The sequence below is a fragment of the Myodes glareolus genome, chromosome 5, assembly GCF_982192425.1.
Source record: "Myodes glareolus chromosome 5, mMyoGla1.1, whole genome shotgun sequence".
NCBI lineage: Eukaryota > Metazoa > Chordata > Mammalia > Rodentia > Cricetidae > Myodes > Myodes glareolus.
In genome coordinates this window covers 29214573-29231862 of record NC_142030.1, presented here as the reverse complement: position 1 = coordinate 29231862, position 17290 = coordinate 29214573, and the positions used below count along the sequence as shown (strand labels likewise).

The 17290-nt window shown below is 41.7% G+C and overlaps 1 protein-coding gene across 11 annotated transcripts in view; it reads left to right on the top strand.

Moving 5' to 3' along the window:
- The window catches only part of Erc2 (ELKS/RAB6-interacting/CAST family member 2), a 919008-nt gene that overhangs the window by 465909 nt on the left and 435809 nt on the right, over positions 1–17290 (top strand). For all 11 annotated transcript variants that reach the window (XR_015737860.1, XM_087906197.1, XM_087906198.1 and 8 more), the window contains one exon: positions 4315–4508. Coding sequence is in view for 10 of the 11 variants with exons in the window: in XM_087906197.1 (XP_087762323.1) it covers positions 4315–4508 (194 nt within the window). In the remaining variant the exon portion in view is untranslated. The remainder of the gene's footprint in view (positions 1–4314; positions 4509–17290) is intronic.

Genomic DNA, 17290 nt, shown 5'->3' with positions numbered 1-17290 from the left:
ACTGACATTTCTGTCCTATGCTTTACCGATTTCCTGTTTTTCTACAGTACACTTGAGAGTTGCTCCAAAGAATTCAAGAAACATTTTGAGACAGAACCTGATAACCCAGATTTGCCTTTAATGACTCAAAAGTTTAATATCTATGTTAATAAATGAATGACTATTTAGTAACTGAAGGAGTGTTCTTGTGACAGGATTCTTGGCCACATTCATGATAAACAAATTCTTAGAAATCTGATACCGGTCTATAGTTTCCGGAATCCAATTCCTGATTGCTTAAAGTAGAAAAAAAAAAACTATATGCCATAGAAGGCCACGGGCCAGTTCTCACCTGGACAAGCTCTTATTGGACCATTAGGTCCTTACGGAGAAAGAATTGCTGTCTGTTTTCACAGAAGTCTTGAACACGGAAGAATGATGCCATGGCCGTAGTTTCTTACAGTGGTGCTATATTTGACATATACATTATTTTGTGTTCAGCCTGCAGTATCTAGGATACATTAGGCTACAACCATTGTAGATGCAGCAACTTTTTGTCATTTGGAAAAGCAACAGTCACCCTATCTCTCCATTTTTAGAGGTTGTTCTTGCCTTCGGCCTTTGAAGGAAGCACTAGTTCTATAAATCTGCTCACCTCCCATAGCTTTTGGTGTGCAGCGTTGTTCCGTGGCAGTGGGTCAGCCCAGCGCACTCATTCTCTCCCGACTAGAGACTTAAACCTGTGCTGGAATAGTTGCAATTCATGTTGTGCAGAGCTGCTTAACTCTGAAAACTCTTTGGAAATTTATGCAGACCTTTGCCCTTTGTACTTAGATGGGTCTGGAGACTTGCAGATCTCCTAGTCCTTAGGAACTGTCATTGCCATTACATGAGCCCTAAGAAAGAGTTTCGTCTTGTCCTTATATGAGTCTTTCTTAAAGTTTCTATTGATGGGCGTCTTTTATAATGCCATCTTTCCATGTCTATCCAAAGGCCCCTCTAAGGATGCCTCTTTAGGATTGAAGGTAGTCTGGCAGAAATTCTTTGCACTGAAATCAGTAGTCTTGTGTTGGAGATGAGCGAGATGGATTTTAAATATGGGTATCCATGAAGCTGTATAGTCATTTTAAAAAGGAAAGAGCATTTCCAGGTTTTATCTAACAGATTTGGGTCAGCTGTGAACTTCACCAGTGGGCTTTAATGACATGACCTACTTTCAGCAACGCATGAATTATCAGTGGTACTTTCAAAATGCAGGGCAGTTTTTTTGATTTTTTTGATAGATTTCTGTTTGTTTATACCTTAATGAGTCCTTTATCCATACTCACTTTTTTGATTGAAAAGAGTATAAACTTCTCTAATTTCACCCACTGTTGAAGACTGACCTTGTTTTGTCATCCTTATGATCAAACAAAGGACATGGTTGCCTACCAGAAACAGCCCGTACATTCTTCCTAAACCTTCCAGAGAGGCTTCCCTAGTGAATGTGTTGAAGAAAACTGAGTAAACCTATTAAACTAGCTATACAACAAGTCTTATGCTTGGGATTAGTACAACATAATCATAATAGAACATGAATATTATCTTCTAGTTGTTTGTCATTTTGTTTTTCACTCTCCTTAGACAGCGTGTTTGATTTGCCTTCTGACATATGAGGTAGGACAAAATGAGATTTAGAATTGAGCCAGGCAATGATGATGGCAGGTGATCCCTATGGGTCTGAGGCCAGTTTGATCTACAGACTGAGTTCCAGGACAGCCAGGGCTACACAGTGAAATCCTGGAGGGTGGGAGGGAGGGAGGGAGGGAGAGAGGGAGGGAGGGAGGGAGAGAGAGAGACAGAGAGAGAGAGAGAGACAGAGAGAGACAGAGAGAGAGACAGACAGAGAGACAGACAGAGAGAGGGAGGGAGAGAGAGAGAGACAGAGAGAGAGACAGACAGAGAGAGAGAGAGAGAGAGAGAGAGAGAGAGAGAGACAGAGAGACAGAGAGAGAGAGAGAGCGAGAGGCTAAAGAGATGGCTCAGAAGTTAAAAACACTGGCTACCTTTCCAGAAGTCACGAGTTCACTTCCCAGCACCTACACGGTGGCTCACAACCATCTGTAATGAGAATGAGATCCGGTGCCCTCTCCTGGCCTGCAAGCATACATGCAGCCAGAATATTGTATACATAATAAATAAATAAAATCTTTTAAAAAATTCTTTTAAAAAAATGAACTGAAGAACTGATGCCTCATGGCTACTAATCATTTGTTTGTTCACCAAAATAATAATAACAATATTAATAATGGTAGTAGTAATAATAATAACCTCAATAATTTAAAATAAAACAATATAGAATATCATAGATAAAGGTTAACCTTTTGTCAATATTAAACATAAGAGATGGGAAAGGAATTTTAACTCTGAAATGTTTATTCATGTTTCTAATTACTCATTGCTTAGTTCATTAATTGCTTTTTAAGATCTTAATGGCATTGATTGGAGAATTTGACAGTGATATAAAAAGATTTTTAGTTGTCATAGAATACTGGTAAGTCAGTCTAACAATGGAAAGAGATGATTAAGATATATTTTAGCTATTTAAAACTATGTTTTTCTGCCACAAAAGTATTGACATTCACTTTGATCACAGGTAGTTAGTTCATTTTAAATTGAAATTATCTTCTCTAAACTATTAGAATAGATGTTAAGCTATTTAAATATTAAGTACTTTGTATAAAATATAATTATTATAGGAACAAACTCCTAAAAGCATATTAATTCATGTTTTTTTACTAATAATTAAAAAGTACAATAATCTGTTACAAAGAGGCCTAGAGAGCACACTAAATAAGATGAAAATGCTTTTGAGGTCTGCTGGTGAAAGGGAATAACCAGTTCATAATACTATGTTGAATTGATGGATTTTTACAAGTTCTTTATCATAGCTGATTTTATTTCTTAAGGAAATCTTAAAGAATATGAAAAATTATTTCCCCTTTATCCTCATGCTTAAATAATGTTACATGCAAAAATATTATTTAAAATGATTTTGTCATGAGTAAGAAATTTATTTTATACTAATTTTTGAGTTTTATTTTTACTAAATCATTGCAAAGACTGTCGACCTTCTAACAGTAGTATTAGTATTAATTTTTCTAACCATGCATGATCCATTTAACTCCACAGTAGCTATAGCTTGCTTGCCTTGTTTTTTCCCTGAAATTAATACAATACGTGCATAGAAGCACAGTGGACATGTGCTCCACCTAGCTGGAAAGCAGAATAGCTTACGTTTAATCACTTGTTGATGTTTTATGACTCCACACACGGATGTTTTGGAGAACCATACGTGTATGACTTCTCTGAACTTTCTATGTTGAACGTGCATCCTTGTTAAACTACTTGTTTTCTCCCTGCCTGCTCTTTGATGAAGCCAATTAGGAATAAAGGGAAACAAGGGGTAGGCAAACATTGCAGTGTTCCTTCATCTGTCTGGGAATATTTCAGCCAAAAGTTTATTTTGGGAAAAAATAAACTATAATGCATACACACACACACACACACACACACACACACAACTGCACAGACTTTGGCTGCAAATTATTCTGCAGTGATGTTGCCTGTTCTTGACTGTCTGTTCTGGTGTGTACAGTGCTATCCACTCATGCATGAGTTTGCAGAGTCTTGTCTGTGTGCTTGTTCATCACCTAATTCATCTCCTCATGGTTTAGGTTAAACCTATTCAAGTAAATAAGAATTTATGGGTATGACTGTTAGCTGGAAAGCCCTTCCTTATTTCAGGAAGTCTTCATTCCAAACTGCTTCTCTTGGTATTTCTCATTAGGGTGATATGCTCAGTCAATCAGTCTCCTCGATGCTACCTGGTTACATAGGCCCTTCCCAGGCCTTAGAGAACAATTTACCACTCTGCCTTTCAATTCTCTTGGATTGAAAATGGAAACATTTAATGTAAATTGCCTTGTGAGGAATTGTATTATCGCCATCCTTCTTACTGAATGAACAGAACAAAGACACAAGTCTCTTCCTTCACCTGTCCCACACATTTTGATGGAGAGGAAAGGCCAAAAGTAGCAAAATTTAACATAACAAAACACCAATAGTAGAAGACCCTCACCATGGGAAGTTATCATATACTTTAAAGCCAATATTATCTAAGGTAGCTGAAATACATGAATTTTGTTTCCCAGTTTGCCTTCTCACTGACAGACTACCCATAATTCTTGTTGGTTATTTTCTCTCCAAAGTTACTTTCTGGGCCATTGGTGACTACACTGTCTGTTGTTCTAAACCATTGTCTTAACTACATTCTTTACAAATATAATGTTGAAGGCTCATAATATTGAAGATGACTCCAGGATGAACCCTGAGTTTGCAGACCGACTGAAACAGCTGGACAAGGAAGCCTCTTACTATCGCGATGAGTGTGGCAAGGCGCAAGCAGAGGTGGACAGGTTGCTGGAGATCCTCAAGGAGGTGGAGAATGAAAAGAACGACAAAGATAAGAAGATTGCGGAGCTTGAGAGGTGAGTTCTTTGCCAAAGACGAGCAAATACTGATAGCGTGGTATATACATTCTGAGTTGTGATATAGTTGAAAGGCACACTTTTACACTCATACCATAAATTAAAAGGAAGTTGTGTGTGAGGAATACAGCTGGACAGGCAAGGGATGCTGTTGTCTCCCTATGGAATACTACAGAGGCATGTGGTTTTTCTTCGGAGGGACTAAGGACCTCTTCATTGTCTAGGAAAACGGTGTCTGGCTTTCTTGAGGGCCATCTCTGATCTGGTACTTGTGCCAGAAAATAAACAGAAATTTGGGCTTTGGACTATCACCTTCGTTCTTTCCCATTAAAGATAACATTTGTGGTTTTGGTTTGTCACAAGCAAAAAAGAATAAGGAGAAATATAGTTGGAATTTCTTCATTCAAAATAAGAGGAAGGGGACCTCATGCTTTTTTTTTGGATGTCGTTTGGCATACCACACAAATTATTCCTTGAAATTTATCTTTTAAGAGAATCTTAGATTATTTGGAAAAATAAATGGAATTAAATCTGCTTGAGTAGAGTCTAAAACAGGCTTCCAGTGTCTTTAGATTTTGAGATAAACCATACCTATATTATATTAATGTGTAGCCTGGTCACTAAAAATAAGCTTATTGTTAATGCTTTTTTCCTATAATTCTCTAAGAAAAGGGCTTTCTGAACACTATTACGTAGCTCTGTAGAGCCTCCGAGGCCTTCTCATTGGTTCTGCAATAAGGTGGAATTTGTTTTCCTAGATACAGTCCATATGGAAGAGATCAGCCAATTTTGAATAAATCAGCGAATGTTGGCCAGCTTGGCCAGAGACACTTGGGAGGTGCTACAGGGCTTCAGGACGTGTGCAGCGTGGTCGCTGTGGCCTTACAAGAATGATAATGGGCTTTTGCTAAAGAAAGACCTGAGTTCAGATTTTGCTTTTGCTATGTGCCAGCACTGTGGCCTTAAATCCTATGAAAACTGAATTTCTACAATCAATTAAAGTGTATTCTATTTTTCTTCCACCGAGTTTTCATATAAGGTGGGACACTAACCTCATTATGAAGAGCAGAATACCAAAACAAATGAATTCTCAGGATTAACTGATGGTATAGAATAGTCAGATTATCCACTGTTAAATTCCAGCAATGTTTTCAGTATTGTATTTGACTAGCCAATCACCGAATTTATGAATGGTTCTTTTAATAATCTTAGCCTTTTTTTGTTGATGCTGTAATTAGGTTTTATATGTTGTGACTAATTTTAGCACCTTAAGGCAGAGTTCTTTTTTAATGAAGTAGCTATGCAAACTAACATCTTGAAGGGCAGGCTGACAAGATGGCCCAGTAGATAAAGGTGTCTGCCACTAAGCCCAACTTGGATCTCTAGGACCCACTTAATCAAAAGAGGGAGTTCTGATCTTCAAACACATGCTGTGGCACATATATGTCTCTTCCCCCATACACATGAACACGTGCATGCAAAAGAAATTTTAAAGCATAATAAAAATTAAAAAGAAATCTTCAAGGGCTTCATTTTAATCTTAAGATGTGGGAATGTTCTGCCAGTCTCCTGGTTCTTAAAAATCTTGGACCACGGTTAATTTTAGATATATCTATCCACGTGGCTATTTGGAATCATACTTCAGGAACAGTCTTTCTGAAGAAGAGGATGCTAGTATAAGATCACAAGGAGCTTAGGACCATGTATTCTTGTTCCAAACTAGACATTGAAGAGTTAAATAACTTTCTGGTCATTAATCCTGTGCTCAGAGATGAGCTGCCATAGTGTAGGTTTCTGAACTTCTAGTCTACTTCTCTGTGAAGCAGCACTCCCAATGGACGATGCCCTAGACAACACCAGCAATTGTAATCATAGCCATAAAGTATATATATTTTATGACCATTGTGTGCCAAATACTCTGCTGAGCACGTAACCTGGAGTATTGTATTTGACTTAATCTTACTCACAGAAACTATCATGGTCCCTATTTTATATATGAGGAAGCATGAATTATACAAATTCAGTAACTTCCCAAAGATTATAGTGCTCAGGAGAATTAAGATCTTCCGGAATTAAAGCCTAGCCACCGAGAACAATGCCTTCCACCAAGGCGCGATGTAGACTAACTCATTCGGTAGCACCGAAGTCATACGGGAAGCCAGAGGGTCCTCCCTGAGCAGGCCTCGCAGCCACTAGAGCTCTGCCTGTTTGTTATTGGTCTCCACGAGAGGAAAGTGATGCCCTGCACGTCCAGAAGGCATTTTTCTGCATTAAAGCAGTTCCTGAGACCTGTTACTGAAAATCAGGATCAACTACTATAAATATCTACCTATAAATGGCTTAATTATCTAGTTGGACAAACAGGTCTTAGTTGGACTGTGTAGCCATTAAATCTTCACGAATATTCACAGTTTGATTTCTTCAATATGGAAGGCATTAAAGCCGCGGTGATTTTACAGGCATTTATCTTTATGTACTTTCTGCACGTTTTCTTTATCTCTGCATTTGCCTCTCCTTAAAGCTGATGCCTCCCAGGCACTGTAATTCATAAAACATGTGTTAGGGCTTGACTGTCCCAGGTTTCTGCCTGCCTGCATCTTGGGTCCAGCAGCAGAACGCAGTCTGGGAAATGTCTGAGCCCTAGCCTACTCCAGACCCCTAAGGAGATGGAGTTGGAGATCCAGAGGGAACTGTCCTGGGAAAAAGCGGGCTCAGCCTTGGCCTCTTTCTGAAGCATTATCTGCTGGGTTCCATGTGTCTTCATCCAAACCAGAGCATCTTCCTCGACTCTGTCAGGCAGCTCTCCTCACATCGGTATCTCTGTCTGCTGGCTGAAACTACAAGATTCATACCTCATAATGTTGAGGACTAAATTTCTTAGTATTATGACATTTATCTCCATTTCAGAGTCATGGAGAGTGCTGACAATTAAGTTTGTGAGTTTGAAAACCAAAATATTGAACTTGAAATGAATTTGTGGTCTCTGACTTGTAACATGACCTGCCAGAGCAAGAGCCTTCTTTGTGAAGCAGCTTATGGTCTAAATAAAACGTCCCAGAACTTCTGTCACATGCAGCACAACAGTTGAGGTTCAGAATGACTCTGACGCCCTGGCACGGGTCAGCTTCTCTCCCAGAGGGCGGGTTTTTTTTTTTTTCTTTTTCTTGTTCATCCTCTCATTTTCAAAAGTTTCTCCACCATGGCTATATTCGGCCTAGCATACAGCTGGCATTTCCAGTGAACTTACCCCTTCAGTCCACAGGAATGCTGCTTCTCAGCAGTTATAGATAACGTCTGTAAGGTCCATGCCATGTCTCAGTTGATGTGCACCTCTCGTGATGAACTCTTGTCCTGGATGCTGGTGTTCCAGCTGGAAGCTGCTGTCTCAACTGTAGGATGTTCTGGAGGAGTTGGCCACAGGGACCATGGCCTGGAGCAAACCTGAAAGTCGGTCAAAATCAGGCTGATGCCTTTGCTCTGTTGTGATGTCAACTGTCATGTAGATTACACAGCGAAGCAGCGGACTGAACCATGGAGGTGGCGAAACACATTGTTCCTCTGTGTGAGCGCTCCTCACGGTCTCCAGGCTTTATTGAAATTCACAGTTAATCCCTGAAGGCTTGCACAGGAGAGAGGTTAATCGAGTCTGTCAAGCAAGGCCTTCTGCCACTGGCCTTCTTGTATCCCACCCATGGGAAGGAATTGGTTGGGTGACCTTTAGCATAATTATCTTAAATCTGCTAGGGATTTTCCTGGCGTTTGTTCAGAGCTCAAATTGAGTCCTCAGCCACATCCCTTTAGATGATGGAGGGGCACCAGGGTCCCTGGAGGCTCCACTCATAAGACATAACATCAGAACGGAAGACAAGGTACCGCTGAATTATCTGAACTGAGGGCTAATGCCAACAGACATTTGGACATTGAGAGATGGTTTTTGGTGCCTAACAGACCCTTATCTAATGTTGAGAAAGAAACTGTTATTTTCTCTTCTGATTTTTTCAATAATGTGCTGACATACATTAGTCCTTGATGCCTTTCAGGACTCCTTTTGAAATGCAAGCTTAAACATTGTTATTGCTTCTAGAGTATAGTAATGTATTCGAAAGGCCTCACAGTATGGGGGCAATCTGGTAGGTCTACTTATTTTGATATGCACTTTTTTTCCCTCTGAGTAATTTTGTTTTCCGTTGCATTTGAAGAAATGTTTTTAAATTATTTGGGGGATTTGCTTTTCTTTTATGTGTATTGATGTTTTGCTTGCTTGGGTGTGTATGTACCACATGCACACCTGGTACCCAAGGAGACCAGAAGAGGAGTCTGATCTCCTGGAATTGGGGTCACAGATGGTTGTGAGCCACCATGTGGGCACTGGGAACTGAATCCGTGTCCCCTGGAAGGGAAGCCAGTGCTCTTAACCACAGAGCCATCTCTCTAGCCCAAGAAATTTTTTAAAAACAAGTAGCAAGTGGCTAAACACCACCTAGTGACCCTTTGAAAGGGTCCTTTGGGGAAGGCTGCTCCATCTTAAATATATATGTGCTAGCTCTTCTGGCTAAGGATTTTCTACCCTTTACCCGAGATCCTCAGCTTAATTACCTAGGATTCAGAAGGATTAGGAACGGCAGGTGCCCTTTGGTGCCGTAGTCCCCACGATGACCTGACTTGGATAAGTGGTCTATGTGTGATCCTGAAACACCTGACCCGAGGGTCTGGACTGCGAAGCTTGTTAAAGCTGCATTCCTACCATATGTGCTCTTTAAAGTTTTCTCTTTGAGTTTTAGCATTGTAGTTTGTGGCAGGCCTTCTCGGACCACCAACCCCCAAGCCATAGCACAGAGACTTATTACTAATGATGAGTGCTCAGCCTTCTTGTATGCTTGTCCCACCAGCTCTTATAACTTAATTTAACCTGTTGCTTTCCAGCTACACTTTGCCTCAGGGCTTTTGACCTTTCTTGCATTCTGTGTGCCCTACTTCCCTGCTTCCTACATGTCTGCTGGCTGGCAGCTGGCTGGTTGAGCCCTGGTGTCTCCTTCCTTTCTCCCTTATTCTCTCCTCTCCTGAGCAGGGTTCCACCTCCAACAGACTCATTCTGCCTGCCAGGCCCGCCTATCTGCCTATCCCTCTACTACCTAGCTACTGGCTATTTAGATTGGTATTAGACCAATCAAGGGCCTTAGGCAGGCCATATAAACAAATGTAACACATCTTTACATAGTTAAACAAATACTGCATTAATGAATGCAACCCATTTTTACATAGTTAAAGTAACATTCCGCAATAGTAGTCTACATTGTTTTTGTTTGAAATGTTCTAGGTTAGACTTTATCCTAAGCATTTATTTTTCCTTCTTATGTGGTGTCCTTAAGACTGTATCACAGCACAAATTGGCAGGGCTCCCGTGGGCAGCCAGCTGGCAGGTGTTGCTCTTGTGTGTCCATTTTGGTTTTCAAAGGGCATTTTACAGGCTAACAAAACAATTACTACTACATGCTTCTCTCTTAACTTGGAAGATGATCACAGCTTTCCCTGCTAATCTTTTTCTTCCCATTAGAGACGACTGTTCTGACTGGTTAGAGGGGCACGTTAGAAGTCCCATACAAACAAGCTAACAAGCATCTGGATATTCTCAGTGGCAAATCAGACCTTGTTTTCTCAATGGGAAGGAATCGAGGCCGATGGGAAGGAGGCGCCCTATCACCAGCCTTCCTCACGGGGCCTTTACTCATAGCTAGACACGGCCTCCTGTAAGCATTTACTGAGAATCTTTGAGCCAAAATCCAAATTGCTTAGCTCCTTTGGGCTTTAGGAGTGAAAGAAAATGTCTCTAAGGATGCAACCATCCAACCCGCTATTCAGATAAATTTTGTGTGACATCACAGCTCACTGCTAGACCTTAGTGATTTCAGGATTTTTATAGCAAATAACAAAAACTTATGGGGCACACAGGTAGGTAGGAAGGGAATTTCTCTGTAAATGTTCCTTTAAAAAATAATAAAATGTGGCCACTGTATTGAGACAGGAATGGCCCTCTGGTTCCCACGCATGCTGGTGTGACTATGTGTGTGAGAGCAGATATGGTTTTCTATGCATGATATAGAACAGAACAGCCTATGGTGTGAGCCCAGGGCTTTGGAGGGGGGTATATCAGCTGAAAGTTGCTTTATTATCCTTCACTTGGTTGTAAACCTGCTAATGTACCATCTGTTGGCTGTATGTTTAAATCTAATGCCTCTCCTTCCTTTTATTCTCTTTTGCTACCCTTTTCTTTCTGCTTGTCTCCAAACCGCTGCTCTCACCCTCGCTCGCTCCAATCAGCTTGACTCTCAGGTCAGTACTCTCAGTTTTCCTCTACCTGCCTCCCTCCCGAGCTCAGCTCGCTGCTTGCGTTTGTTTAGTAAGCGAGATCATTGGACCTTTTCACCAAACTAGGCTGCATGAGGACACAGTGTGGATCTGGGGAGATACACAATACAAGATGCTAAGTGCAGCTTGGAGTGAGAGAGCTCCTCCCTGCAATGGGTGACGTCATGGTTGAGCAGACTAGCTCAGACCAAGGCAACTAGACCCTATGCTCAATAAATCACTGTGTTTGCAAAGATCTACAGGACTCCCTTAATGTCACTTTTGGAAACTATTGGTATGTTCGTTACATAGTGTATATACATGCTACTTCTTGTCATTGTTTCAGGTTTGACTTATTAGTTTCATTTTTATCAGCTGAGCTTTCATCACCCAAGGCAAAGGATGTAGAAGCAAGTATCAAACTGGATTTATTTTTGACTGTGCACCCGAAGATTAATAAGAAAAGTGGACATTATGTTTGAAAAATTTATCCCAGCTTTGGATTCTTCTACTGTCAATAACTTTCCCTTTCTCAAGTCAAGGAATATTTTTTTGTCTTGTAATTTGTGATAATTTAATGCAATTAATAATGAAATATTTAATCTGACAGTGACTTCTTTATCATTCAAGCTATGATTTTGATAAAGGTTGCTTATTGTGTGGTTTGGGGCTGTGTAGACTTCAAAAACATAAAACGAAATAAAAAGGACAGCCCCAAGCTTGCAGTTGGCATAGTTACTCTTTTGAGAGACAAGCTTTATCTAGTTTATACAGGCTCTCCAGTCTGTCTGTTCTGTGCCCTAAGCCACCAGCCTTTACATCAGCAGCAGATAATTTGAAAATGAGGCCTCCTGCTCACGTCCTGCTCCTGTCTCAGTACTAGCTCCCAGCCCTGGTGGCTCTCAGCGCTGAATAGTCTCTGGTTCTCAGGTACCACACAAGAACTGCCTGAACTTCCTCAGACCACAAGAAGCTCTGGTCTTAAAAGCTTTGCTTCAGCGCTCTGCTCAGAGTCCATAGCTCAGCCCTACGACAGGTGATCTCCAGAGAGTCAGTGGTTCCTCAGAGAGCCCGCAGTGGAGCAGATGAGTGTACCTATTTGCAGAATCACACACTTCACAATGGGAGGTGGGCAGGAGGCTCAGCCACTTGCATCCAAGCCTCCCCTCCCCACCCACCCTCCTGGGCTTGGACTCAGTTAATGAAGCTGTCAGCTTTCCCCCTGCCTACCTTTTTATTTTCTTTTGTTTTCTTTCTCCCTTTTGCTTTCCTTGATCTACACCTTTAGATATTAAGTCTTTGTGACAGGGCCTCCTTTACTGACATACCTCACTCCCTTTGCCTGGGCCTTCCATTTTTTGCCCTCATTTTGTATCAGCAACTGAAACAATATACTTCATTTTTCTCTCATTCATAGTGTATGAACGTTGGCTGTTATCTCCAGTATGGGACAAGGCTACAATGGACAGGAATTTGGAGTAACTAGCAAGTTTCTGGGTGAAAGGCAGTGTGCACTGATTTGCTTGGTAAAATATAACTGCCAAATCTAATAGATAAACTGTACAGTCTAAATTGAGGTCCAGATCATTCCAATGCCATTTAGCCTATCTCTTCATTGAATCTGAAGGAGAAAACGGGCCATCGTTGTGATGTTTACTTTTCAGTGTAGGAAGAATTGGACAGCCCTGAGCTTATGGAGAGGAAGAATTCTGTAAGGACTTGGATGTCTTTCTCAAGCTGTGGCAACCTTTCAGAATGAGCTATGCCCCTCCTGCTACTACTTCCAGTTTACCAGGCCAAATAAGATGAAATGGAACAATAGAATTGATTGCGGGATCTTTGGGCCATATGCTCTGTTTGTATGACTTACTCTTGGAATGTGTGTGTGTGTGTGTGTGTGTGTGTGTGTGTGTGTGTGTGTGTGTGTGTGTGTGAAGTGTGCATGTGCACATACACATATGTGGATGTATATATACACCGTGGATTTTAGACATATCAAGTCTGACCTCTCTGAGCTTAGAAGTTTGTGGTCTGCCCTCTGTGTTTCCGCCTCTCACATCTGAAATGTTAATAACATTTGGACATTTCTGCGTGCTCTGAACTCCATGAGAAATCCTCCGCTGCAGAAGCGTTCACAGATTACCTCATTTCCTTTCTAAGCTCTTGCTTTTAAGCCCGGGTGGACAGGTTAGATTTGGGTTTGGTGAAGTGTGCGTGTCATAGTCCACCCCTGTTTGGGTCTTCCCTGCAGTGGACACATCTGTGCAGAATCGCTTTGCACACAAAGCAGTGGGAACAGGAGAGACTTAGCAGGGTCCTTGTGTTGTACTCGGGGGCAGGTTTTTGTAAGATTTGCTCATTTCTAGCCCGTGACTTATGACAGATCAGGTTATTGTGATAAATGCATGCAGGAGTTGACTAAAAAAGAAACAATCCTTTGGGATGCAGTTCAAGCTCCTGCCAAAGTATCAACCAAATAAAGCCAGAAAGTTCTCCCAGCTTCCAGCTTCCTTTGGATCCTTTCTTAAATATTTCCCTGTTTGGGCTTTAGTGTCCCCTCGCAGAGAGGAAGGAGTTGCTTTTGGAACAAATCTTATTGGATCTGCCTTGCATATGGGCTTCATGTGTTCTACGAATGTGCTGTGGGTGACAGACATCACACATCTCCTGGTGATCGGCTTGAACTGATGGCTGGTGCCTGGCAGCAGGCATAAGTCATTGCTGCAGTGTTACTTCAAACATTTCTACCCAAATAAATTATTTGTGACATTTCTCCGCATTGAGCACTGTGCTCTCAATCCCTTGTTCTTCTATCAAAAGATGAAGTCACCCTTTTCCGACCTCAGAGACCTGTTGCTTAAGACATAAAATGAAAACCACCTAGCTATTCTTTCAGTGTTCCACAATTTGCTAGAGTCAATTCTTCATTTCATTGCCTCCTTAAAAACATAGGGAGCATCTGCCGTGTGCTGGTCCCAGTTGTATGTGCTGGCATTTTCGAAAATAGCTGGCAAAAGTGGCCTAATATTGAAGAATAATATTCTTCTTCTTAATGCTTACGGTGCAGGTGGATAATTATCGTAGTAATAATAATAACAGAAAGAGAAAAAAGAGGAATGGTATCTATAGATAACAGTCACCACGTGCCAGTGCTGAAATGATAACGTTTGACAGAGTAGCCTCTTTTTATTACCACTTTTAAGGTTGGGACTGTAATCTCTTCCATGTCAGAAAAGAAGAAACTGGTGTTCATAAAAGCTGAGTACTCACCAGTACTAACATAGCCAGTGAGTAAGTGTTGATTTTCTTCCCCAGCAGATTATTTTTTTCTGACTTCCACTACTCCAGCCAAAGCTACCACTGGAAGAGTTCTAAGAAGTCCCTCAATTAGAAATGCTGGACAGTTCTGTCCCATGTGCTGTTTCCCCAAGCATGGTGTGTAGAGAGTGTATGCCAGGGGCTTTGGGAGAATGGACCTGTCTGCTGTGCAGCTGGCCTCTGCCTTTGTGTGGAGCTTAGGGGGGTCATCCTGGCCCTACCACCTCTGGCCCAGCTTGGATGCTGCTCTTCCAGTTTCTACCCATGTGGTACTTCTTCCAGTGGCCTCACCTGATCCTCAAGTGTCTTTTCTAGGACCGCAGTGTTTTCCCCCAGGCCAGAGATATACTTGAATGTGTGCTCTTGAAGGAAGACCTTCTGTTAGCTTTCTCTCCCTTTTCTTTGTCCCTTCCCTCATCCTCATGAGTTCTCAATTGGCTGTGTTAAACACTAGACTGGAAACCCAAGGAAAAGAAATATTTTTCCATCAAGCCAGGCATTTAGAAATTCAAGAAAAACAAACTACATGCAAAATGGTGGCAGGGGGATTCTCTGTCCAAGCTACTTCTTTTCTTCTTTCCTCCCCTCACTTTCTTTGTTTCCTATTTCCTCATCCCTCCTTCCCTCCTTCCCTCCCTCCCTCCCTCCCTCCCTCCCTCCCTCCCTCTCTTCTTGCCCTCTGCCTTCTGATCTTCCCTTTTTTCTTTCTCTTGGGCTATTCTTGGGAGTTCTTTTATGATGGGAATATAGCAACAAAACACACTTGACCTCTCTGCTCACTGGTTCAAAGGCCAGCAGATCCTATAAGGAAGGATTTGGTCCCCAAGAAAAACAACTTATTCCAATGTTAATAACTGGAAAATCTGGTTTCTGGGTGTCTGTTAGCCCCCTTTCCCTTTCCGTTGAGGCTACAGGGGTTATCCACAGGTCAGAAAATCATTTCCCTCTTCAAAGCTGCCTTGTATCGATACTGATGTCTCTAGCGAAGTGTCAGAAAGTGTTATGCCCAAGCAAAGCTGGTAGAAAGCCAGAAATCCCAAGTTTTCCTTGGGTGCACATATTTTACTGGGGATGGAAAAAGTTGTTTTCCCTGATTTACAGCTCCTACAGACATAAAGTAGGGTCTATATTTAGAAATGATTTTGAACCTTTGAGGTGTAGCCAGGGGTGGGTGCTTGTACCTATCCAGCCTAGCCACAGTGGGACTTGCCATGGTGAATGTTCGCTGAGCCGGCTCTGATTTATGAAACTGGGACTTTATGCTTCGCAATGTTTTTATGTTTTAGTTTTTGCCAGAGCTGCTATTCCAGCATTCTTTCTGTACTCTCAAACACAGTGAAGATGGAGGGAACACAACTGACAGAGTAGTTGAGATCTTTTGCTGTTCCTTTTGTTTTGGAGAGTCAAGAATGCTATTTCCTAAGCTGTAGGTCTGTTAGAACTGCAGCAAGGACAAGAGTTCATTCCCGGAGTCCCTCCCCAGGTCCAGTCCACATTAAGAGATACCAAATTAGCAGAGCTCTTCGCTATTTTCTACCCAAAATCTTTCCCCCATTCTCTCCCTCCCCCCTCTGAGCATTTACTTGGTGCCACCATATGGACGAATATCAGCAAATAGTAAATCTCTCAAGATACGTTAGCCTCTCCTATAAATGTTGAGATGGGGAAGGAATTTTAAAAATTGGTTTCTTGGTATTATTATAAATCACTTTCTACAAAAAATAATATCATATTTCCTTTATACAGCCTCCCTTATGAAATGTGAATTCTATCACTTCATTACCCACAATGCTGGCTCAAGTTGTAGGGAAACCTGACGACCTAGGGGCTGGATGTTTCTTCCGTGTTCAGTGAGGGTTGGAATTTCCATCCTGTGTCCCGTCAGAGCCTCTGTGAAGCCACTGGGGTTGTGAGCCAGTTTGAAAGTGAGAGGATGTTGCGTGTCCGTGTCTGCCTCTGAAGAAAATACTTTGTCATTTTTATATTGAACAAAGGTTTGGGAAGTTCCCTTTGGGGGAGATTGCGATGGTTTTACTGTCTCCTAATATCCCATAGATGAGACAGACGGTATTTTAAACTAAGTAAACTTGATAGGGAGGATGGGAAACGAGAGCGTAGTGGGATTTTCATTGGGGGCGACTGTTGTTACTGGAGATAGGAAACAGTATTTTCTCCTGTACTTCCCTACCCCTGGAAATGCGGTGTATTTTGGAGAATGGTTTTCATGGTAAAACTTGAATTTCAGAGACTATAGAGAGGTCTTGGAAATGGAAGTGGGTTTCCCTTGAAGTCTACAACTGGTCTTTTCAGCCCAAGAATAACGAGGCCTGTGCTTCAATGTTAGTTTCCTAGATTTTGAGGACTGGGTAGCATAAGCCTTGCTCCACTTGGTACATAAAGATCTGTATGCCCCGTTGCTTATTCTTTAAGGAAGTTCTTCTCAGGGAAAGGGGGCGAGTGTGATTGCTACAGTGCTTGGACGTAATGAATTACTCTGTGTAAGGCTCCAGTCTTGAGTTGTAAAAACAAAATATAGCAAATACTTTGATGTGGGGTGGGGCAGAATTTCATGTAGAGAACTACTTTGCAAATCTGCGCTTCAGGTCTTGGGAAAAACCTTGTTGGAAGACCCTGACAAGGCGAGTACCACCTTGTTTAGATGGGATCATTCCTAATGGGATGGGCTCTCTTGGCCTTTGGCGTTGGTCACTGGGATATTTTTGTGGCTGAACTGGGATGCGTGAACTGAAGTGGAAGAGAGTGGTTTTAAATTTAACTTCAGAGCCCCTGCTATTTAATCATTTGTCAGTTTGATGGTTCCAAGGACAGTATGCTGCGTTGCTCACAGATAATTACCGTGGAGGGAGTGAGCTGGCTATAGTAATTGCTAGCTGGAGAATCTCCTGATAACCTGCAATGAAGGGGCCTTGGTGAGAAACACTCACTGGGTAATTGGCAGATAGGTACCCTATCACTCTGCTAAGTGTGGGTACTCTTACACCTTCTAAGCATGCTAAGTAGGGACTCCTTAGGGATTCCGGACTAGATAAAGAATCATGGCTCTTGGATTTCATGTCTGTCTATCCTAGTCCAGGCATTATATTAATATTTCATTTCTA